Source organism: Penicilliopsis zonata, assembly GCF_001890105.1.
Source record: "Penicilliopsis zonata CBS 506.65 unplaced genomic scaffold ASPZOscaffold_12, whole genome shotgun sequence".
NCBI classification, from domain to species: domain Eukaryota; kingdom Fungi; phylum Ascomycota; class Eurotiomycetes; order Eurotiales; family Aspergillaceae; genus Penicilliopsis; species Penicilliopsis zonata.
Window position 1 is genome coordinate 275,043 of NW_019208921.1, and position 20,349 is coordinate 295,391.

Below are 20,349 nucleotides of genomic sequence, written 5' to 3' on the forward strand. Positions count from 1 at the left end.
AGGCTGGATTCAGAACCGTCTGGAGCGTCAATGGAGGAAATGGCGGTGGTCAGTGGGCGTGAGGTTGAAATCGTAGCTAAAAATGACGGTCAGAGCCCAGAAACTTATCGGCGGCATCGCGTTATCTCCGGCGGGGAGTTTTCAGGTGGACAGACACTCTCGTGTTCATTTCTTATATCCTCTGGAAGCATAACATCCTGGTGATGGCTTAATAAGTCTGTTTTTTTTTTTTGTTTTTTTCTTTGTTAATCAATATATCCTTCATGGCGTCCGATGGGTCGGAATTCTCTGTCGATTACAATGAAGTGCTTCTCCAGGTGTGTTGACTCGGCGATTCAATCAGTCAATTCTAACGACCTACAGATAAATTCCAGTCTGACAAATGCCTTGAACACGTTTGGCCCGTCTTCTAGACAGTATCAGACTATCCTAGACATTCTGAAAGGCTATATGCGCAATATCGACGGAGAGAAGGCCAGCAGAGATCGCCATTTAAACCCTGATGTTTTAAGCGTGGCCATGGGGTTCTTGGAGATTGGAAAATGATACACATACAGTCAATAGCATCTACTAGATGGACAGTGGGTTGAGCCTTATATATTATTTTAGATCCAAGGACCTAGCTGTGATAAGTTTATTCCAGCTTCGGTTCCAAACACATACTATAATATCTCGAGATGCCCACGAGTATCGAGCCCCCGTCACCCAATATACTGGCCAGAAAACTTAAACAGTATGCACGATGGCAGAAAAGATTCAGGAAAATGAATTCATCGTAGACCGATGGATTCGACAAGCCAAGTCCAAGAAGAAAGCAGCTAGAAACACCCCGCTCACGCCCACTAAAGAAAGACAAAAGAAGGCGAATAAAAGCAAAAAAGATGCTAATGGGAAAGATCAGACAAAAACACCAGAGCCTATGCAATCATTAAGCGTAATAAATCCCTTTTAGTATGATGGGAGCTCTCAATAGTGTCTAGAATGCAAGCCGGTAGGTAGAAAGAGACTATCCGAGAGTCAGTTAGTGATGGCTTGTTTATGAACTCTACAGCGCAGATTGGGATCATTTTTACCTATTTTAGAAACTTCACCACCAATCTGCGCAGCATTCCTTCGTTAGCTGGCCTCGTCTGTAGCGCATGCTTATCGCAAAAGTCGGACAACATCGGTGAGATGCCCCTCCTAAATAGGCTCCATTCAGTTGATCAGCGGCTTCTTTTGGTGACCAACAATTGCCACCCCCAGATGACGCAGGGCGTGTCGATCGCCGGCACGCACTATCGAGGGAAGCGGTAGCATAGGATTGTCCGGATTGATATGGACAGCATCGCGAGCGGACTGCTCGATGGCTTCCATCTCCTCTTTACAGTCGGTATGGTCAAACGGGCAAACGACTATCGGTTGGCGGATTTGAATATCTCGTGCGGACGTTAAATGGGCCTAGATTGAATCAGGTCAGTATCCAGACTCCAAAACAAAAGAAAAAAAAAGGAGGATTCCCATTTCCTTCACTTCACAACGAACCTTGACTGTCAGATAGTACTCGATCTTGTAGAGGCTGGCTGTCGTGGTGAAACCGCTCACTGCATACGTGGGAAAAGCAGGCTTGCCCCGAGGAAGGATACCCTCGGCGTCCCGTAGGTCCTTGGCCGGGAAAACGAGGCCCATCTCGGTCATGTAGCCTGCATCTGGCAGTTTCACACCTACAGCCTCTGTGCGTTTGATTAACGTTTTGATTTTGCGCTGAGGCTCGTCTCCCTCGTGATTATACACGACCTCCTCATCAATGCCGATGGTGATTTTGTTGATTGTAACCTTGCGGGCCTTGTTCATCCAGTCCGGGTTCGGGGCCAGCTTGACCCAGACGCTTACTGGGTCGAGCGGACCATACGACCATCGCGGCAGAGAGATGCCCAAGGTCACCAGATGGTCCGATACTCTCTCCGCCGTCTCTGGACGACTGTACATCCCAAACGTCGACAGGGTGTCGTAGCGTGAGATGGGGACGGGGAAGTGGTATTTGTTTTGCTCCGACTGGCCTTGCTGCACGGTAACCACCATCTCGTAGTACGTCTCCGCCGTGCGACTGGGCAGCTGAAGGCTAGCAGGAGGCACTCTCCTCGACGCGTCGGTCCCGCTCCGTCCAAAGGGGATGAAGAGCACAAAGGGCAAATCCATCAATATCACCTCCTCGTACTCGCGGCCCGCCGGGCAGCGGAACAGCAGCATCTCCTTCCCCACAATATCATTGATTTCCTTCCGAGGCGGCGCCAGACGCTTCTTGGCCATGGAGTCTGCCGACGGGTGGATCGTTTCGCGACGGTGCAGCGCGATCGTAACCAGCGAGACGTTGACGGGCGCCGTAATGCCAACGCTCGGGCGGATTTCCACCTTGCCTTCAATCCGTGGCTGGAAACGCAAGTCAAACCAAATGTCAGCCAGAGGAGACCCCTTGTACAACAGAATTCCTTAATTCCCACACAGGCAGGCCTGCTCACCATGGTCGCAGAAATACCCGGATACCCGATCAGAAAGTGACCGTTCGGCGGGCCCGACACTCGCACGAAGGCGGCCATACTCAGCGTGCTGGTTGCGCACCACCATGGGCACGCTGCTGCGGGAACGGAGACGCTGCTCTCGCGTGGTGTATCTCGAGTTTCTCTCCGCAGCGCGCAAGGTCCATGTATGTGCGACGAGGGTTGGTTGGGGAGGGGAGGGGGGGGAGGGCGCCCGATGACGCAGATCGGTCGGTAAAACTAGCTGGTGGTTGGCGGTTAAACGGTTGGCGGTTTGAGGGAGGAGGAGGGGGAAAGGCACCTTGGAAGAGCTAGTCCTCAGCCTTCCAAATGGGAGACGGGGTTCAATTCGAAACGCAAACGAGAGAGCGGTTTCAAGGCAGCAGAGAGAGAAAGAGAAGCAGAGAGAGCGCTCGTGCGATCCCCGTCAGATCCAAAGTGGTCTGCACCTAGGACAGCCCAGCATCCACTCCCAGGGCTTGGGATTGGGGAAAGGGTTGTTTATTGGCGCCAATGTGGGGGAGGAAATCGGAGGTATTTAGCGCCTAGACTCTATCCTACCTTATTCTATCTATTTATTTGTTTGATTCAACTCCTTCAGAGCTATCTCGCTTGCATACAAAGGGCAGAGAACAAGAGACTTCTTCAAACTCGTCAGCTTTTTTTGCGTTGCTGGCAGGATCCGTCAATTCTCCGTAATACGACCCGTTTGAGGCTGAGAGCCTGTCTAGCCCCCAAGGAGCATTTTCCCGTGAGGCTCAGCCATATCCTAGAGATAAATAGATTGATCGCTGGTCCAATGAGTCTAGCGGTCATATTTTAGAGCGGCATTAGTCTTCTCGCTTGACATTCTCGCCTTTGGCGCCGTAAAACAACCTGGCTGGCTTGTATAGATAACGTTAGGTACTCTGTCACTAGGTATTATCTGTTCATTATGCCATGCAGGTTTGACTCACTCAGTCTCGTTATAAAACTTAATACATGAGCGAGGGCGTAGAGAAGGGCACCCTCGTTGATTGTCTGGATGGTAAATACTTCAGAAAGCAAGGGTTTGCAGCCACATTGAGATAAAATGTCTCGTGCCCCTGGAAGGATGAAAGAGTTCATAGGGCATTTTCCCCGACTACAATCTCAACTAGTTGTCAGATAACGACATGGTTAATTAAAGTCACGTGGTCTAATGGTTATGATTTCTCGTTCACAAGCTGAACACAACTTCCGAGAAGGTTCCCGGTTCGATCCCGGGCGTGACTAAATTTTTTGGATTTTTGTTTTTTTTGATCTGCTCTAAAATTATATTCATGACAAGATTTATTATGGAACTGACTTGCAGAACGTCATTTTTTAGAGAACATAGATCGCAGCAGCCGCAACGGCAGCAACACCAGCCAAAGCCTTGTCCATAGATGCAGCGCCGTTGGACAAGACAGTAGTAGAACTATGGGATGGGCTCGTGGAGTGCGTGGTGGTGGACTCACTCGTGGAGGATGTAGGAGCAGAACTCGTGTTCTCATGGGGAGGTACCAAGGTACTGTTCTCATGGGTAGAGCTGGAGGTGACCTGGGTGGACTGGGTCGTAGACGAGGAGCTGGTAGTAGTGGTGGAAGACACGGTATTAGGGTTGGAGTTGGTGTTGGTGTTGGCGGCTGTAGAGCCACAGCTGGTTGTTTCGGCCGTCACAGTAAGTGTGGTCGTGCTTGCAGTACCTACAACCGAGGGCACAGATATAGGGTGACCAGCAGCAGAACACTCCGAGACGACAACGCTGGAAACAGCTGGGTAATGGGTCAGTATGTAGTGTTCGATATATCTTTTACACTCTCTCGGTGTGAACAGTGAAGCATACACGACTGCCCGGTCACATCGCAGGCCTTTTGAACACATGGAGCAATACTGTTCACCAATGAAGGCTTCTGACAGTGACAGGCAAAGTCGGTCAGCGAGGAGCATCCATCGGTCGACAAGGCCGTGAGAAAGCAATTCAACTGCACATGGTTTGTTAGTGTTGTAGTCTTCGAGACGCCTCTCTCACGGTAGACTTCAAACATACAGAGCACTGTGGTACATTAGGAATCTGGGCTCTAGTAATGCCGGCAGCAACCAGAGCGATGAAGGCGTGTGTGAGCTGCATTGTGAAGAGAAGAGCCTTTTTCGCTGCGGTTCTGAGGGTATAGGAGAGCTGAGAGGTTTTTCTGTAGTGTCTGAAGCAATTCTGGGGGATTAACGGCTGGGACTCTTGTAGTGTATGAGGCAAAACCGGGGGCAGGCGAGAGAAGGAAGCAGGCTTACTTTAAAACGATGAATGATGTATCCTGTCCAACGCTGGAGCAACTGTATCACATGTGTTGTGATCCCAAGAGATAGTACCTCGAGGAACTAGCCAGTCACACAGGGAAATCCATACAACAGGGTAGGGCTCGGAAGAATCAGGATTCATGGATTTGACCGGATACATTGGTTCCTGCGCCTGAATGATCAAAATATACCGATATATCTGTTTGACTCTGTGGGAACTAGGCCCATTGACTGCGCTTCTTGGTCTTGGGTCTGGGATGAGTGCGGAGTACTTGGTACGGAGACTTGGAATTTAGCGGATCCAGTCAATTAAGCAGACAGAGAGCTTATAGACTATTCTCCGAATCGAAACAAGGCCTGCCAGTGCCTTTGGTTCCACAGTTGTCCTTCTATTGTGTACCCCAAATTGACGGTGATCTCTCTGCCCCTCAATCAAGGATCAGCTCCTGGGAGGATGATGGAAATTAGTTACAAGGAAGCCAGAGCAGATCATGAACCATCCATAAATCTAGTCCGTCTGGGATCTGGGCTCGATGAACAGTTTACTCAGGAGACTGCAATGAAAGGAAATGGGTGTGATGGTTTTCGATGGCCCCTTCTTTTTGTCACACTGGAACTGAAAAGGTGGTAGTGACACTTCCATGTCTCGGATCATTCGGTTGGATGGTGACTCTGTTGCACGTTTCTCATGTACTCCGTATCAGCGGGGAATTGTATGGAAGTTTGTTTGAAGAGAAATTGTTTAACCCTTAACCCGTCAACAGATATCAGCTCAAGGCAGAAGTATGCAGAGTATGTAGAGTATGCAGAAGCCAAGGCAGCATAAAAGTAGGGAGAAGTCAAGTTGGCATGTAACCAAAGAAGAGGACGGACTAGACATAAGGTTACTAAGCCTAACGCATGAGCAATATGACAGTTCGACTCATAGGTTACGACTTATATAGTGGATAATCTTCGCCAGAAAGCTCGACTGTTTACAGAGTCATAAATGAAAATCGTGTTCGAGGGAGTAAGCTATACATATCAACCCATAACGCCAAAAACACCCACATAAAGCATAATAATATACAAGGCTCCCCCATGGGCCTGTCACGACATCAACTCATCCACATGAGCTCTCTGGTTGACATCCGTCTCGGCCTTTAGTAGCACTGCCAGAACTTCAATCGGCGGGTCGAGGTTCAACATGCTCGCTCGTCTCCACCGCTTCAACCGTGCTATCCCGATACATGGCTATCAAGGTTAGCTATGTAATAATCATACTGGGCACCGATCCAAGATAAAAACATACGCCGTACTGACTCGACAGGTCGAAATGCCTTAAGATCTTCTCCTCCAACGACAAGTCCTGCTGATGTACTGTTTCCAAATCAACAAGTTATTCCAGGTAGCGAAGTAACCACTAGAAGTCCAAGGAGCAAGACTAACCTCGTGGCGTCCTCCGCTTCGCCTCCTCCCCTTTCCAATACCGCTGCAAATCCCTCTGCGAGACCTTCAACGCCCGCTCATCCTCCGCCGATAGCGGCTGCGAGACTTCTTCCTTCGCCTGTTCTCTGACCACAACCTCCGCGATGTGAGGCTGGGCTGGCTCCGGGGTAACAACATCCGGTACTACTGCCCTTTCGACCGGGTTCTTCGCCTTGAGACTCTGTGTTGGCGTCGCAGTCGGTTTGGTGATGCGAGACCTAGTCCCGAAGGAGAGGGTGGACTGGTTGGGGCGGCGGGTGGAGGCGTTGCCTCCTCGACGAGATGGTGGCATTGTTTCGGTTTTTATCTGACAATTTCTGCCAATATCTGACGATATCTATAGTTATTATCTGCGTTGTAATTGATCCCTTCGATGGAGTTCGGAGTGCGGAGGGGGGCGAAGATGTCATGGTTGCTTATGGCAACCACTCGGACAATACGAAATCTTGGTGAAGAGTACGGGCCAGACACCGCCTAGGCAGCGATTTCTAAATAATTACATGATATATCTCTAGATAAAATAAAAATAGTCGATATAGCTATCTACCTAGGTACCTGATTAATGATAGCAAAAAGCAGGGAGTAAAAAAAATAGTCGCGCCCGGGATCGAACCGGGAACCTTCTCGGAAGTTGTGTTCAGCTTGTGAACGAGAAATCATAACCATTAGACCACGCGACTGATCTGATTGGCTGGCCGGTTTTGTCTACATCCATGTTCATGAATTGTTCTGGGTACATTATACAGGGCTTTCTTAATGTTTTTCCTCTTTCTTGATAAATTTTCTTTCTTGCAGGTAGTGGAGTCATTCTAGGTGTATTTATACATACACTGTTTTTTGTATTGATATATGAGCTCTTATTGTTCAGATATATATCTATCTCCAGAATGACATCCATGATGATAGCTGAACAGCCAAGTCCTAGAGCATTGAGCCCAGTGGGTGTGCTCTTTCTCCTAGTGAGACGCCTGGCCCTCATAGCCGGTGTCTAGACTACCCGCAGACGCCTAGAGAGCGCAGGGAGTAGCTAGAAGCTGGGGATCCTTCCCATAAGAGAAGAGAAACTGATTCTTCGAGGATTGGCAGGTTTTACAAACCGTGCCGTTGACCGTATCCCAGGCCAGAGGAGAGCCGCTTGCGGGAGGAGGAGGCGCAGAAGATGAAGAATTAGGGAGATTATGGCTACTCTCAGCTTCACCATGAAGGTCTGACAAAATTAGGGGCTGGGTCACTAGACAGCTGAGCCACTAAAAATGTCAAGACATGGGATAGGGCCGTATATGGTCATATATTCCTGTGGCAGAAGGTGACTAGAGCAGTTGGTGGGCTCTTCAGAAGGCTCGTCATCGTCGTTGTTAGAAAAGAGAGGAGATGACACTAGAGACTTGACAGGAGAGGTAGGCGACTGCTGTGAAGAGGAGGTATGACGCCGGGCAGCATCTTCTAAGAGTAAATCGCCAGGGCGCTTCTGCTCCTGTTAGCCACTATTTAGATGACCATTTGGAAACACTTACTCTGAGGTGGGGAGTTATATTATCACTAGAAGAGCGAGACAGTTGTTTAATGAAGAGAAGCTGCGCGACTGTCAACGAACCGGAATCACCTCGTCGGCGCAAGGAGTTAAGACCTACCAGTTGGAGGGCAAGAGTTGCTGAAGAAGAGAACTCCGATATTCTCTCGGCTATACCGTTGAATGCCGCAATCGCCAACGATGTAACCTTCATTATCTAGGACATCCCCTTCCATGTCCTTGCCTTCCCTCACAGCTAATCCTTTTGTCATGTGCTGGGTATGGACTCGTTGTTTGGTCTAAGGAACAAGGTTGCGAGAGATTCACTGCCCGGAACGTTGCCTTAAAACTGTTGTACTTAGAGAATTCAATCTGGAGCCGGTGTGCCTCTGGGGTGTCGGACACTTCAAACCGTAGTTTCTGGTCTATTGCAGCGAACGTAGCCCAACCCAGCGCTTCCACTGTTAAATATCGGAACGGTAGTTTTACCTTGCAGCCGTCAGCGAGCGACTCAGTCTTTCTGCTGACTAGGGCATAGTAGTCTCTATATCCCATACTGTAGTCTGCCGAGCAAATAGTATTTTCAATGGCCCAACGGACGCACTGTTGGCTGATGCGTTGTGGTAAAGATCAACTGAACGCCCTGCTCGGTTTCCAACACGTCTGCAAGGGGCATCAGCCACGTTGGATATGCTCTGGTCTCCTCCGTGTATGATCTGGTTGCAGAATGGGCCGTGGGAGAAGATGTGGTGTGTATCTGCTGATGCGACTTTTGCTCTGTAGCTCACTGCTTTCCGATTGACTTGTCCCATTCAGAATGTGCCACCAGGAGGAAGCACGAAGACAAGAGAAGCCAGCGTGATGTATCCTGCACTGATCTTCTCTTAGTGGGAAATAGTAAATACCAATGGCCACCACAACTCACGGTAGTAAATCCTACCTCATTTATGTTACTGGCGACTCGTTTAAATGTCATGTCCATTTGAAAGCTCTGCTGCTTCGTGAAGGTGACCGCATTCTAGAAGCATATAATGTGGATATTTATTCCATCACTTGTGTCTTTCTACTATGGGATCACAGGTATTCAAATACTACAGCTATATTAGTAGTATTAGTATTAATGATTTATTATATTCTCATAATCTCTCATTACTTACCATCGTAGCCCATGGGTTTACCAGTGTTCATTTTTGCGATGGCAGGAGGACTAGCAATACTAGTACTATAAAGATACTGCTGTAATTCTTTGCTTTAATTTCCTGTTTATATTAGTCTATTAGCAACCAGGTTTCTGAATAGGACATACCTATGAAAGCGTACAGCAGATGCCTGTTACCTATTCGCAGGTAAACCTGCTATAAGTAGTATTAGACAGATGTCTCTGCTATTTATAATATAAAATTGTCCAAAGTATTGAGAGATAGAAGTAATATGCTTCTATATAGAAGATAGACAGTATAAGTATCGGTTATAAGAAGAAGAGTATGAAGGTGTCTGAGAAATGGAGAGAGAGTGGTTTATATAATAATGTCAGGAGAGTGAATATACCAGTTAATGTAAGCATAGAGCTCTATGCCATATTTAGTATGGCTGTTGCCTGTCTAGAGGTTAGACTCCTTTAATTCTTATTATCTTGGTTCCTTTATTGTCATATATTTATATTGTAATCTATAGGTATTATCAGGTGAAGGATCTCTTTTAATGTTTAGGCAAACAATATCAAATAGGTATAGTATCTAGAATAGTAATAACTATGGCAATAATAACTATACTTAAATTGATAAGTAAAAGAATATAATAATCTCTAGCTCCTCTACTGTAGTACAGTCAGTCCACTGTCCCTGTCCAGTCTCGGTGTAGAGATGATAGCCAGTGGAGACTTACTTCCCTGGGATAGCTTCCTTTTGTCCGAGGAGGATTCTGAAGTCTGTCTGTACAACCTCAGAATAATAATAACTACCTGAGTACACAATACCTATTCATTAGATACACCTAATATCCTATTCTACTTGAAAGACCATCTCCTGGTACTCTGTAGTCTCAGCACCTACTACTACAGTCCTAAGTACTATAGTTCCAGATAGTAACTTAGGTGGTTAGTAGTCATCCCGCTCACCACCTCTTATCAACTCAATTCCTACTCTAGAAACAATCTAGAAGACCTACTAAAGCTACTAAGAAGCTACCCCTGTAGATCAAATCTAGCTCAATTCTAGAAGAAGATCAGATCAGATCTGATCAGATCTGAGCAGTACAATACCGTACAAGGCCCCCGTCTTTCCGCCTCGTCGGGTCTGGTCTCGGGGCAGCGGAAGTTATAGCTCGTCCCGCTACGATCTGGGAACAAAAAAAAAATCAAGCTATGCCCCCCCCACTGGGCCGGATTTCAAGCTTCTTCATCTCTGCCATAAAGCTAGCGGGTGATCTCCCCGTGAGCTTATTTCATCGTCGTCGCTTTGATGGTATTCGTGTTTCCGTACGCTGTATGGTCATCGCCGTACCTCCGTATTCTAGTATATACTCACGTGACTTTGCTCACTGAGTCACCTTAAATAACACTACACTACGTAGTACATAAGCAAGGTAGTAATTATGAGTTCAACTACGTCTATTAAAACTTAAGGTGGACCTGCAGAATACTTCACAATACTTCTTTTGGTCGAGGACCGTGCCACGACTACAGGAACATAGCATTGGGGGGGGGGGGAAGAACGGGTCAACAAAGTGAAAACGCCAGACACGAATTGTTCTATGCCGCGGGATGTCCTTCTTCCTCCTGTTTTTGTATATCCCAAGGTTCCTTCTCCCGCTTGCTTCGCTCTCTCCATCTTCGTCCCACAGAAATCAAGTCATATCATGCCATGCGTTGAGAATATAAATCCCAAAGAATTGTAGAGAGAAAAAAAAAGAAGAAATTCAGAAGATAAGAGAGTAAATATGGGAAGAGGGTTTAAAAAGAAAAAAAAAAGAGAAAAAGATAGGTATTAAATTAATAGGAGCAATCCCGATTTTTTTTTCTTAGGCGCCGAATTCCTTGACGTCGCTCTTCTTGCCTTGAAGGGCCAGAGGCACGATACCACTGACGTGCATCTCGGGACCGTAGACGTGCATGTCGAGACCCAGCTCCTCACCGACGGCCTTGATGTTCTTGAGACCCTCCTGGTAGTTGGGGCCGGCACGGCGGACCCAGATCTGCACCTTGTGCTCGTTGAGCACGGGGGCAACCTCGCGCAGGGCGCGGATGACACCCTTGAAGGTGGTGGCGACGTTGGTGAAGTTGGCGATACCACCGCCGATGAAGAGGACCTTGCCCTCGGGGTGTTTGGGGGCGCGCAGCATCAGGTCGAGGACGGTGCGGGCGTAGTTGAAGGTCTGAGTCTCGGTGGGGGCACCGGAGTACTCACCGTAGTTGGCGAGCTCGCTCACGAAACCGGCCGAGGCGATGGCGTCGGCGTAGACGACCGAGGCACCACCACCGGCGACCAGGGTCCAGACGCGGCCGCTGGCGTTGAGGACGGTGAGCTTGAGGGAGGCGCCGGTCTTGGCGTCCATGTCGGAGATGAACTTCTCCTCCTTGCTCAGCTCACGGCCGAAGGGGGCAGGGAACTCCATCGGCGGGCCAGCATCGATGTTGACCTTGCCGTCAGCCTGGGAGACGGCGGTGATACCCAGAGCCGCGGGGCTGCGGGCAACAGCCCACTTGGTGCCACACTCAAACTCGGCGGTCTGGTCGAGCTTGGCAGCCAGATCAAGGAAGTGTACCTGGGCGGAGGTACGCTCGGCGTTGGGGATGACCACCAGGGGGTTGATCTCCAGGTAGGTGAACTGGCAGTCCACATAGACGGCATACAGGCGGGAGATGAAGTCAACCAGGACGTTGTGGACGCCCTGGGGCACCTTCTTAAGCAGAGTGGCGGCAATCTCCTCGTTGGAGGGGTAGTTCTTCAGGTTAACGGGGATGAGCATCTTCTCAGCCTTGGCATCAACGTCGCCGACGTCGACACCACCCTCGTGAGTGAAGAGGATCCAGTCACCCTATCAAGTACCAATTAGCCATAGTTTTTTTTTTTTTTTTTTTTTTTTTGCGGGGGGTTTTTTTTGACGGAGAATTCAACTTACCTCACGCACGGAATTGATGTTGATGTAGTACTCGGTCTCCTGGGGGTGAGGGACAAACGGCTCGACCAGGAACTGACGCAGAACACCGGTCACCGTCTCAACCAGGACGTCCTTGCCGGCGCGGGCCTCAATCCACTCCCGAGCCTCCGCCCACGTCTTGTTCAGGGCCAGCAGGCCGCTCTTGCCGCGACGCTTGATCAATTGGTCGGGCTTGGCAACGAACTTGGAACCGGACACCAGCAGCCAAGGGTAGGTGACCTCGGCCTGGTCAAGGACATCCTTGACGGCCTTATCTTCGGGGAAGTAGATCGAGGCGAGGCGCGAGGGAGGGTTGTGGGTGGTGGAGGGAGGCAGAGGAGTCGGCTTGATCACGGGAGCACGAGTGAGGTGGTAGTTGAGGATGGCCTTGCCGTCGGCCTCGAGAATCGACTTGGCGGACATGATGGGCTATGTATGTGAGTGAGTGAGTGAGTGAGTGAGTGGGTGGGTGGGTGATTGTTTGATTGATAAGAGGAGGGGTAGACAGATGTCCGGGAGGAAGAAAGGATACAGAACAGAAGTTATTAGGAGGGGGGGGGAGGAGAGGAGGAGAGGGAAGATCGAGAGAGACGGTGTGCAACGTGTGGTGGTGTGGGAAGGGAAGGAGGGGGAAAAGAGGAATGATCTGTGGCTCTCTCTCTCTCTCTGCTGGGGAAACAGCTTCAGCTGGCCGGTAAGTTAATTTGGGGGGGGGGGACCCAAAAGAAAAAAAAAAATACAGGCACCAGGCCGAGCTCGGGGAGACAACCAGGGCGGTTTGGTCTAGGTAGATCGTGTGGTGTGTAATTTTTACTACATACGCCGGCGGTTCTGTAAGCTACTCCGTAGTTTGAGGTCTGTTGGGTGGACTAGCCTGAAGAAGGGCGTTGTCAACGGGCCTTGGAGGGGCAGGATCGCTGGCCTCGTTGGGGGGCCACTGGTTGGGGTGGGCCTGGAGATGATCAGTAGGTCCGGGAGTTAGTAGTAAGGCAGGTATCTTTAGGTACGTATTTAGGTATTCATGATTACTGTATTATCACCTATCAATATTAATCAATTCCGCTTTCCTCCGTTCGCATGTCCTTTTCTGCAGAGGATTCCTGTTTTGTTGGGTTGCCTTGCTGATGCTGCGCTTGCTGATGCTGCGTTAGACTCTTGTCGGGTCTGTTGGCAATTGAGCGAGCGAGGGCATACGGTATAGTATACTACCTCGGCCAAGGTTCTGCTGATAGCACCTGTCATGTTGCATTCATGCCTACTGGATCGCAGTGTAACATATGCAACGGTCAAGTCAAACTGTTATCTCAGTGATCCATGGAGAGAGTCTGAGTCTCGTCCGTTTTCAGAGAGATATGGTACCTACCTCAGTAGTACCTAGATAACTAGCTACTATGTACCTACCCCTCCTCGTACTGGTAACATCACATACACTGTACTGTACGGTAACTTTGAGACGACATCGGTGAAGCTGCGGGCGTCGAGGCACCCGCTCATTGGGGGGTAAACAGATGGCGTTGAGCTACTGCAGCCAAGCCCCGGTGACGCCTCAGGCCCTCATGGAAGCTCGACCCAGAGACGAAAAATAAAAAATATGACAGAAAGAAAAATGAGTTTGTTGAGGGCTGTAAACTTGTAACTTTGGCCAGGCTGTAAGGTAATCGTAAACCTAACGTCCCGCTACCCCCCCCTTCTCTCTAGTACCTTACCCACTGAGGGCCAGCAACCAGACACTACAATCAATTCCCAGCTCCGATCCAGCTGCGAGATTCTTCTCTCCCCCTTCCCCTCCTTGGCCTTCTCTTCCTCGTTCTTATCCCACCTGCTTTTTTCCATTCGATAATCTATTCATTCTACCCTACTGTCTCCAAGTCGGAGCTGAATTTCTCTTTCCATATAATTTCTTAATTGATTCTGAGCCTAAGAGGTAAGCGCTCGTGTGCCTGGAAGGGGACTGTGTGCCCTCTTTCCCCTCTCATACCTCAGGCGGGAATACGCAAGACGCTGGCTAACAACAGAGGGTTCTTGTGTAGAGCACCTGAATCTCCACCATGCCTTCTTCTGCTCCTCTGGCCAGCGCTGCCAATGGCAACCTGTCCGCCAACGATAATATCCGCCGGTTTGACCCTCCGAGCCGTGTGCTCTCTCCCCAGACCCATGCTCTCTTCCACAACAAGACACGATGCTTCGTCTAGTAAGTTTGCGGCACGCTTGATTCTGGTGGAACCGGTGTTGACGTCTTCTAGCGGTATGCAGCCCAGAGCGGTGCAGGGTATGCTCGACTTCGACTTCATTTGCAAGCGCAGCACCCCTTCCGTCGCTGGTATCATCTACACCTTCGGTGGCCAGTTCGTGAGCAAGATGTACGCTGCTCCCTCATTGATATGTTGTTGATCTGCTGCGACGAAACACACGCTAATTCGATAAAAAGGTACTGGGGTACGAGCGAGACTCTGCTCCCCGTCTACCAGGACACTGCGAAGGCCTTTGCCAAGCACCCAGATGTCGACACCGTCGTCAACTTTGCCTCGTCGCGTTCCGTCTACAGCTCCACCATGGAGCTGATGGAGTTTCCCCAGATCAAGTCCATTGCCATCATTGCCGAGGGTGTTCCTGAGAGAGTATGCTGCCATTTACTGTCAAAACTCCATAGATCTTCTAGGCTAACCCGACTTGATAGCGCGCTCGTGAGATCCTGGTTACCGCCAAGGAGAAGGGCATCACGATCATCGGACCTGCTACTGTCGGTGGTATCAAGCCCGGTGCTTTCAAGATCGGTAACACTGGTGGTATGATGGACAACATCGTCGCCTCCAAGCTTTACCGCAAGGGTTCCGTCGGCTACGTCTCCAAGTCCGGCGGTATGTCCAACGAGCTGAACAACATCGTTTCCCAGTGCACGGATGGTGTCCACGAGGGTATCGCCATCGGTGGTGACAGATACCCCGGAACCACCTTCATCGACCACTTGCTCCGCTACCAGGCCGATCCCGACTGCAAGATCCTGCTGCTGCTTGGTGAGGTCGGTGGTGTCGAGGAGTACCGTGTCATTGAGGCTGTCAAGAACGGCCAAATCACCAAGCCCATCGTTGCCTGGGCCATCGGTACCTGCGCTAGCCTGTTCAAGACCGAGGTGCAGTTCGGCCACGCCGGTGCTTCGGCCAACTCCCAGCTGGAGACGGCCGTCAACAAGAACAAGGCCATGCGCGAGGCTGGCTTCTACGTCCCCGACACCTTCGAGGAACTGCCTCAGGTCCTCACTGAGGTCTACCAGGACCTGGTGAAGAAGGGCACGATCAAGCCCCAGGCTGAGCCCACCCCCCCCAAGATCCCCATCGACTACGCCTGGGCTCAGGAGCTGGGTCTCATCCGTAAGCCCGCTTCGTTCATCTCCACCATCACCGACGACCGTGGCCAGGAGCTGCTGTACGCTGGTATGCCCATCTCCGACGTCTTCAAGGAGGACATTGGCATCGGTGGTGTCATGTCGCTGCTGTGGTTCCGTCGCCGTCTCCCCACCTACGCCAGCAAGTTCCTGGAGATGGTTCTCATGCTGACTGCCGATCACGGTCCCGCCGTGTCCGGTGCCATGAACACCATCATCACCACCCGTGCTGGCAAGGACCTGATCAGCGCCCTGGTCTCCGGTCTGTTGACAATTGGTTCCCGCTTCGGTGGTGCTCTGGATGGTGCCGCCGAGGAGTTCACCAAGGCTTTCGACAAGGGCCTGAGCCCCCGTGACTTTGTCGACATCATGCGCAAGGAGAACAAGCTGAGTATGTCTCCCAACTTCTTCTTTGTAGGGGGGGTTTTTTTTTGGTTTTAAGACTAACTTTGATCAGTCCCTGGTATCGGCCACAAGGTCAAGTCCCGCAACAACCCCGATCTGCGTGTTGAGCTGGTCAAGGAGTACGTCAAGAAGCACTTCCCCAGCACCAAGCTGCTCGACTACGCCATTGCCGTCGAGACCGTGACCACATCCAAGAAGGATAACCTCATCCTGAACGTGGACGGCTGCATTGCGGTCTGCTTCGTGGACCTGCTCCGCCACTGCGGCGCCTTCACCCCCGAGGAGGTTGAGGACTACATGCGCAACGGCGTCCTGAACGGTCTTTTCGTTCTCGGCCGTAGCATCGGTCTCATTGCCCACTACCTCGACCAGAAGAGACTGCGCACCGGTCTCTACAGACACCCTTGGGATGACATCACCTACCTCCTCCCCACCCTGCAGAAGGGCGGCGCCGAGGGTCGCGTGGAGGTCTCTGTTTAAAAACTTTTCCTTATCTCTCTCCTTTTCTCCTTCTCTGTGCCGGAAAAGCCAGCGTAGACGTGCTGAACAATCGTGCGGGGCCCGTGATTCAGTCATAAAAACGTCGGAGTTCTTATGATGGGTTACACTTTTATTTATTTTTTCTTCCATTTCCTTTTTGATTCCACCGGTTTTTAATTTGCCCATTTTATATCATTTCAAGGACACACAGTGCACATGTGGCATGACAGGCAGCTATGAATCTATGCAATGTTCTACAACCATCCAACGTAGACTCGAAATAACTCCAGTACTGACTATGATACTGGGCTATATACGTTCCCATACAAAAGCGATATACCCTACCAGTGGTAGAATCGTGATTTAATAAGCTATCCTGAGGGGTATAGAGTCTGCATTCCTGGGATCCTTTCTTCTCTGGGCTTTGGAAATCTAGCCTGTAGCCATATCAATACTACTTAGGAGAATGTACGGAGTAGCTGTTATCTCCACCAGAAAAGCTTTCACTTATCGTTATCGAATATCAAAGCTCGACACATGAAACTTCGCAATAAAGCTATAAACCACCGACGCTTACTCAAGCTATCACCTTCCCTACCATTGCTATTATATCTAATACATAACTTGCAAAAAAAATATTAAAAAAGATGGTCCGCGTCAAACACCGCTACCTCCTCCTCGACATCCTCTACCCATCCACCTCGACGAAACCGTCCTCTACATCTTCCTCGAACAGAGTCCTCAGCATCCACGCCCCGACACCAGACACCCTTACGCCCGGGCTACTCGCCAAAATGGTTCGCGAGGAGGTCGCGGAGATCTTTGGAGATTGGGGTGTTGGAAGGCTCGGTGGTGCGGGAGCGGGGGGGATAAGTGGTGGGCTTACCTTTATAACTTAAACTTGCACTTCTACTAATTGTTTACTGTTTTAGTTAAATATCTTTCGCCTGCAACGTCGACGGCTATCATTCGGTGTCCGCGCGCTTCCTTCCGACTTGTCTGGACGGCGTTGACGTATATGACGCATGTCCCGGAGGGGAGGGATGCGGCACGGCCGTGTGTGTTTCGCGTGGTGAGGGTGTCGGGGACAATACGCAAGGCAGAGGAGGAGGCGATCCGGCGGGCGAGAAGGGAGATTGTTAGGTTAAGGGGGCTGGATGAGGCGGTATTCGGCGTTTTGGGGGGGGATGCTGGCCGCAAGACAGCTGGTGGTTCAGGAACCGACTCGGCTGTGCTTGGGTCGCCGGTGGATGGGGATGACGATGAAGATATGGATGATGATGACGACGATTATTAGGGGGGGAGAAAGGTGGGTGCGGGTGTGGGTTTTGTGTGTTGCATTTTCTTCAATATTCATTTTTTATAGATACCCTTACCCTATATTACATATTTCTGTTTTTTTTATGACTTTCGTATCACTTTTACACCGCTATCAGGTAGAGGACCCAGGTCTAGATCATCATCTTCAGAGCCGTCTCCAGCGTGTTCAGCATTTCCAGGGCCAGAACCAATTGCTTGAGCACGGTCTTCCTGCCACTGCTGCCGCTCCTGTTCGTCATATTCGTCCTTGGAATCCAGCCATCGTTCTTGGACGTCTCGGATATCCATAGTACCTAGACCTTCTCGGACGGCCACCTGCCAGATAGTGTCATTCGCGCCCTCTGCAGGGCCAAACGCATACCCACCGGCCCGATCAATCACCTTGAGCAGGTTCATCATGCTCTTCTTATCCTCCACCGCGAGGGTTTCAAATGCCACGAGCCCAAAATCCTCAACCAGCTCGACGATCGCTTTATTGAGAGCGCCGAATTTCCCGTGTGATAGTCGTGATGACTCGGCCTCCAAATGCGGTAGGAGATACGACAAGTCCTGTACCTCAGTGTAGAAATCGAGGTTGAACGGCAGCGGAGCGTAATTCGACAGATTGTCAATCTTGGTCAGGACGTTCAGGTGGGGTAGGTCCATCTGCAACATGGCGCGGAGGGAAAGGAGGAGTGCGGAGATATACATGGACGGAAGCGTCAGGCTATACGAATCGATTAAATGGATGACGGTCATCTATTTTACCAAAGGTTAGCAGGCTAGATTTCCAAAGCCCAGAGAAGAAAGGATTCCAGGAATGCAGACTCTATACCCCAGTTTCTGGATCTTGAAGAAGATATTCCGCAACGAGGAGTGATGTGTGAATAGTTCGACTTGGCCAGGGCAGTCAAACAAGATGTAGTCCTCTAATCAGCCGAAGTTTATATTAGCATCCATAGTTCCAGAATCACCTTTCTATTCCTGACAATACCTCCAAGTCCTTTTAGCCCCTCCTCCAGCCATTCAAAGTTCTGCTCCAACTCCTCCAGTGCGTATAGCACCCCGCCGTTCGGTCCCAGCGTATCCTCCGCCATAATCTCCTCCAGAGTGACTAGATCGCGAACATCGAGCGCACAGGGATACGATGTCTTATCGTTTGCGGGGTCGAGATTCACAATGGAGCATTTCCTCCCAATAGCTCCGAGAAACTGGTTCATACCATCGCAGTACGTCGATTTTCCTGCGCCCGGGGGGCCTATTACAAGCTGAGCAAAAGGCATGTTGAGGAAATGAGCAGCCTGCACGCTGCTCTTCTGATCTGAGATAAAGTGTCGGACAGAAAAGAAAGAAGATGACGATGGCTAGGCGGTCTATGAAGGCAGAAAATGATCGCGAAGAAAGCGTCGCGCGAAGCTTCAATGACGCCGATCAGGTCAGTTAAGCATCGGTAGATTATTTTACAAGAGAGAGACTAAAGAGTGTTTCCCTCTATTTTTTAATACACTATGTCTTCGAGTAAGTCCAATTGCACTTCCCTTGGAGGCAAGTCTCTTCTTTCCCCCCTACTAACATGCGTATCAGATCAATTCGCTATTGCGTCCCCGCCGACAGATGCCATCTCCGCTCTGAAGTTCTCGCCTGAAGCCGACTCGACGCGATTTGTGGTGTCTTCGTGGGACAAGAATGTTTATCTCTACGATCTTCGTGACGAAAATGGGGTCTTGGGCGAGGGGAAGCTGTTGCAGAAGTTTGAGCACCGGGCTCCCGTTCTTGACGTTTGTTTCGGGTCGTCCGAGAATGAGATCTACACTGCTGGCCTGGATTGGGATGTGAGGAAGTGAGTTGATTTTCTCTGGGTGTATTGATACTCAAGATAAAGTCTGGAGCTAACAATTTTAGAATCGATGTGGCTTCGTCTACACAAACAGTGCTAAGCAGCCACGAAGCCGGCGTGCGGAGCGTCGTCTACAGCAAAGAGCATTCCCTTGTGATCTCCGCCTCATGGGATTCGACGTTACATGTCCACCGTCCAGACGCAGGGTCAAACCCGGACTTGACGCCCGCCATCATTCCTCTCCCTTCCAAGCCTTTTTCCATGTCTTTGACGCCGACCAAGCTGGTTGTCGCAATGGCGTCGCGCGCGCTGCACATCTACGACCTCAATGCCTTGGCTCTGCTGACGGCGCAATCCGACGCTTCTCCCCCGAACAAGGTTGAAATCGAGCCGTGGCAGCGAAGAGAAAGCAGCCTTAAGTTCATGACTCGTTGCGTGGCTTGCATGCCTGACGATGCGGGCTACGCATCGTCCAGCATCGAAGGCCGCGTGGCAGTCGAGTGGTTCGATCCCTCGGCCGAGTCTCAGGCTCGGAAATACGCCTTCAAGTGCCACAGACAGACGGTCGACGACATTGATGTCGTTTACCCGGTGAACTCACTCGCGTTCCATCCTATCCACGGGACATTTGCCTCTGGCGGAGGCGACGGCGTAGTTGCGCTATGGGACGGTGTTGCGAAGCGGCGAATCCGACAGTATCAAAAGTACCCATCGAGTGTCGCTGCGGTGTCTTTTAGCAGCAATGGAAAGTATCTGGCGATCGCAATTAGCCCTGGATTCGAGGACGGCAAGGAGGATATCTCAGAGGGTACTGTGAAAATCTACGTCCGTGAGCTTGGAGAAACAGAAGCCAAAGGGAAAGGCGCAAAATAAGGTTTAGATCATATGAATATTTCATTATTTAATTCTTGCCTTATTAAATGCTGTCCCTCGAGTATATCAAACAAAATACTTTATAACGCCAGAAAAAGTTGAAAAATCTTCAACCTTTACATGTATTATCTCTATGTTCCACAATGTA

At 50.1% G+C, this 20,349-nt stretch overlaps 10 protein-coding genes and 2 non-coding genes across 12 annotated transcripts; 6 read left to right on the forward strand and 6 right to left on the reverse strand.

Annotated features, from left to right (window-relative positions):
* Positions 1 to 263: 263 nt before the first annotated feature.
* On the forward strand, positions 264 to 546 carry ASPZODRAFT_17853 (hypothetical protein; the record flags this gene model as incomplete). The annotated part of the gene is made up of 2 exons (XM_022727100.1): positions 264 to 317; positions 364 to 546. 2 exons carry the CDS (start codon positions 264 to 266, stop codon positions 544 to 546), a joined length of 237 nt encoding a protein of 78 aa, XP_022579451.1.
* A 651-nt stretch (positions 547 to 1,197) lies between these two features.
* Positions 1,198 to 2,576, reverse strand: ASPZODRAFT_70239 (hypothetical protein; the record flags this gene model as incomplete). The annotated part of the gene is made up of 3 exons (XM_022729653.1): positions 1,198 to 1,440; positions 1,525 to 2,409; positions 2,499 to 2,576. The coding sequence occupies 3 exons, from the start codon at positions 2,574 to 2,576 to the stop codon at positions 1,198 to 1,200; spliced, it is 1,206 nt and encodes a 401-aa protein (XP_022579452.1).
* A 26-nt stretch (positions 2,577 to 2,602) lies between these two features.
* ASPZODRAFT_26979 (hypothetical protein) lies at positions 2,603 to 2,925 on the forward strand (the record flags this gene model as incomplete). The annotated part of the gene is made up of 2 exons (XM_022728071.1): positions 2,603 to 2,683; positions 2,761 to 2,925. Coding segments are annotated over 2 exons (152 nt in total), but the record flags the coding sequence as incomplete, so codon positions are not given.
* A 757-nt stretch (positions 2,926 to 3,682) lies between these two features.
* Positions 3,683 to 3,770, forward strand: ASPZODRAFT_t103. The gene has a single exon. It is a non-coding gene; the product is annotated as a tRNA-Val (tRNA).
* A 90-nt stretch (positions 3,771 to 3,860) lies between these two features.
* ASPZODRAFT_17856 (hypothetical protein) lies at positions 3,861 to 4,647 on the reverse strand (the record flags this gene model as incomplete). The annotated part of the gene is made up of 3 exons (XM_022727101.1): positions 3,861 to 4,291; positions 4,363 to 4,501; positions 4,567 to 4,647. The coding sequence occupies 3 exons, from the start codon at positions 4,645 to 4,647 to the stop codon at positions 3,861 to 3,863; spliced, it is 651 nt and encodes a 216-aa protein (XP_022579454.1).
* An 833-nt stretch (positions 4,648 to 5,480) lies between these two features.
* Positions 5,481 to 6,570, reverse strand: ASPZODRAFT_168063 (hypothetical protein; the record flags this gene model as incomplete). The annotated part of the gene is made up of 3 exons (XM_022726849.1): positions 5,481 to 6,044; positions 6,103 to 6,170; positions 6,240 to 6,570. The coding sequence occupies 3 exons, from the start codon at positions 6,568 to 6,570 to the stop codon at positions 5,901 to 5,903; spliced, it is 543 nt and encodes a 180-aa protein (XP_022579455.1). The 3' UTR covers positions 5,481 to 5,900.
* A 300-nt stretch (positions 6,571 to 6,870) lies between these two features.
* Positions 6,871 to 6,958, reverse strand: ASPZODRAFT_t108. The gene has a single exon. It is a non-coding gene; the product is annotated as a tRNA-Val (tRNA).
* Positions 6,959 to 10,483: 3,525 nt separating this feature from the next.
* On the reverse strand, positions 10,484 to 12,488 carry ASPZODRAFT_134369 (hypothetical protein). Its single transcript, XM_022723510.1, has 2 exons — positions 11,908 to 12,488; positions 10,484 to 11,823 (listed from the first exon to the last, which is right to left on the reverse strand). Exons 1-2 carry the CDS (start codon positions 12,346 to 12,348, stop codon positions 10,807 to 10,809), a joined length of 1,458 nt encoding a protein of 485 aa, XP_022579456.1. The 5' UTR covers positions 12,349 to 12,488; the 3' UTR covers positions 10,484 to 10,806.
* Positions 12,489 to 13,794: 1,306 nt separating this feature from the next.
* Positions 13,795 to 16,426, forward strand: ASPZODRAFT_134371 (hypothetical protein). Its single transcript, XM_022723511.1, has 6 exons — positions 13,795 to 13,849; positions 13,956 to 14,116; positions 14,169 to 14,285; positions 14,354 to 14,543; positions 14,603 to 15,698; positions 15,765 to 16,426. The coding sequence occupies exons 2-6, from the start codon at positions 13,974 to 13,976 to the stop codon at positions 16,190 to 16,192; spliced, it is 1,974 nt and encodes a 657-aa protein (XP_022579457.1). The 5' UTR covers positions 13,795 to 13,849; positions 13,956 to 13,973; the 3' UTR covers positions 16,193 to 16,426.
* Positions 16,427 to 16,839: 413 nt separating this feature from the next.
* ASPZODRAFT_17860 (hypothetical protein) lies at positions 16,840 to 17,489 on the forward strand (the record flags this gene model as incomplete). Its single annotated transcript, XM_022727102.1, has 2 exons — positions 16,840 to 17,068; positions 17,125 to 17,489. 2 exons carry the CDS (start codon positions 16,840 to 16,842, stop codon positions 17,487 to 17,489), a joined length of 594 nt encoding a protein of 197 aa, XP_022579458.1.
* A 104-nt stretch (positions 17,490 to 17,593) lies between these two features.
* ASPZODRAFT_17861 (hypothetical protein) lies at positions 17,594 to 18,774 on the reverse strand (the record flags this gene model as incomplete). Its single annotated transcript, XM_022727103.1, has 3 exons — positions 17,594 to 18,250; positions 18,320 to 18,420; positions 18,486 to 18,774. 3 exons carry the CDS (start codon positions 18,772 to 18,774, stop codon positions 17,594 to 17,596), a joined length of 1,047 nt encoding a protein of 348 aa, XP_022579459.1.
* A 46-nt stretch (positions 18,775 to 18,820) lies between these two features.
* Positions 18,821 to 20,325, forward strand: ASPZODRAFT_656829 (hypothetical protein). The gene is made up of 3 exons (XM_022729318.1): positions 18,821 to 19,009; positions 19,076 to 19,331; positions 19,394 to 20,325. Exons 1-3 carry the CDS (start codon positions 19,000 to 19,002, stop codon positions 20,199 to 20,201), a joined length of 1,074 nt encoding a protein of 357 aa, XP_022579460.1. The 5' UTR covers positions 18,821 to 18,999; the 3' UTR covers positions 20,202 to 20,325.
* The last annotated feature ends 24 nt before the right edge of the window (positions 20,326 to 20,349 follow it).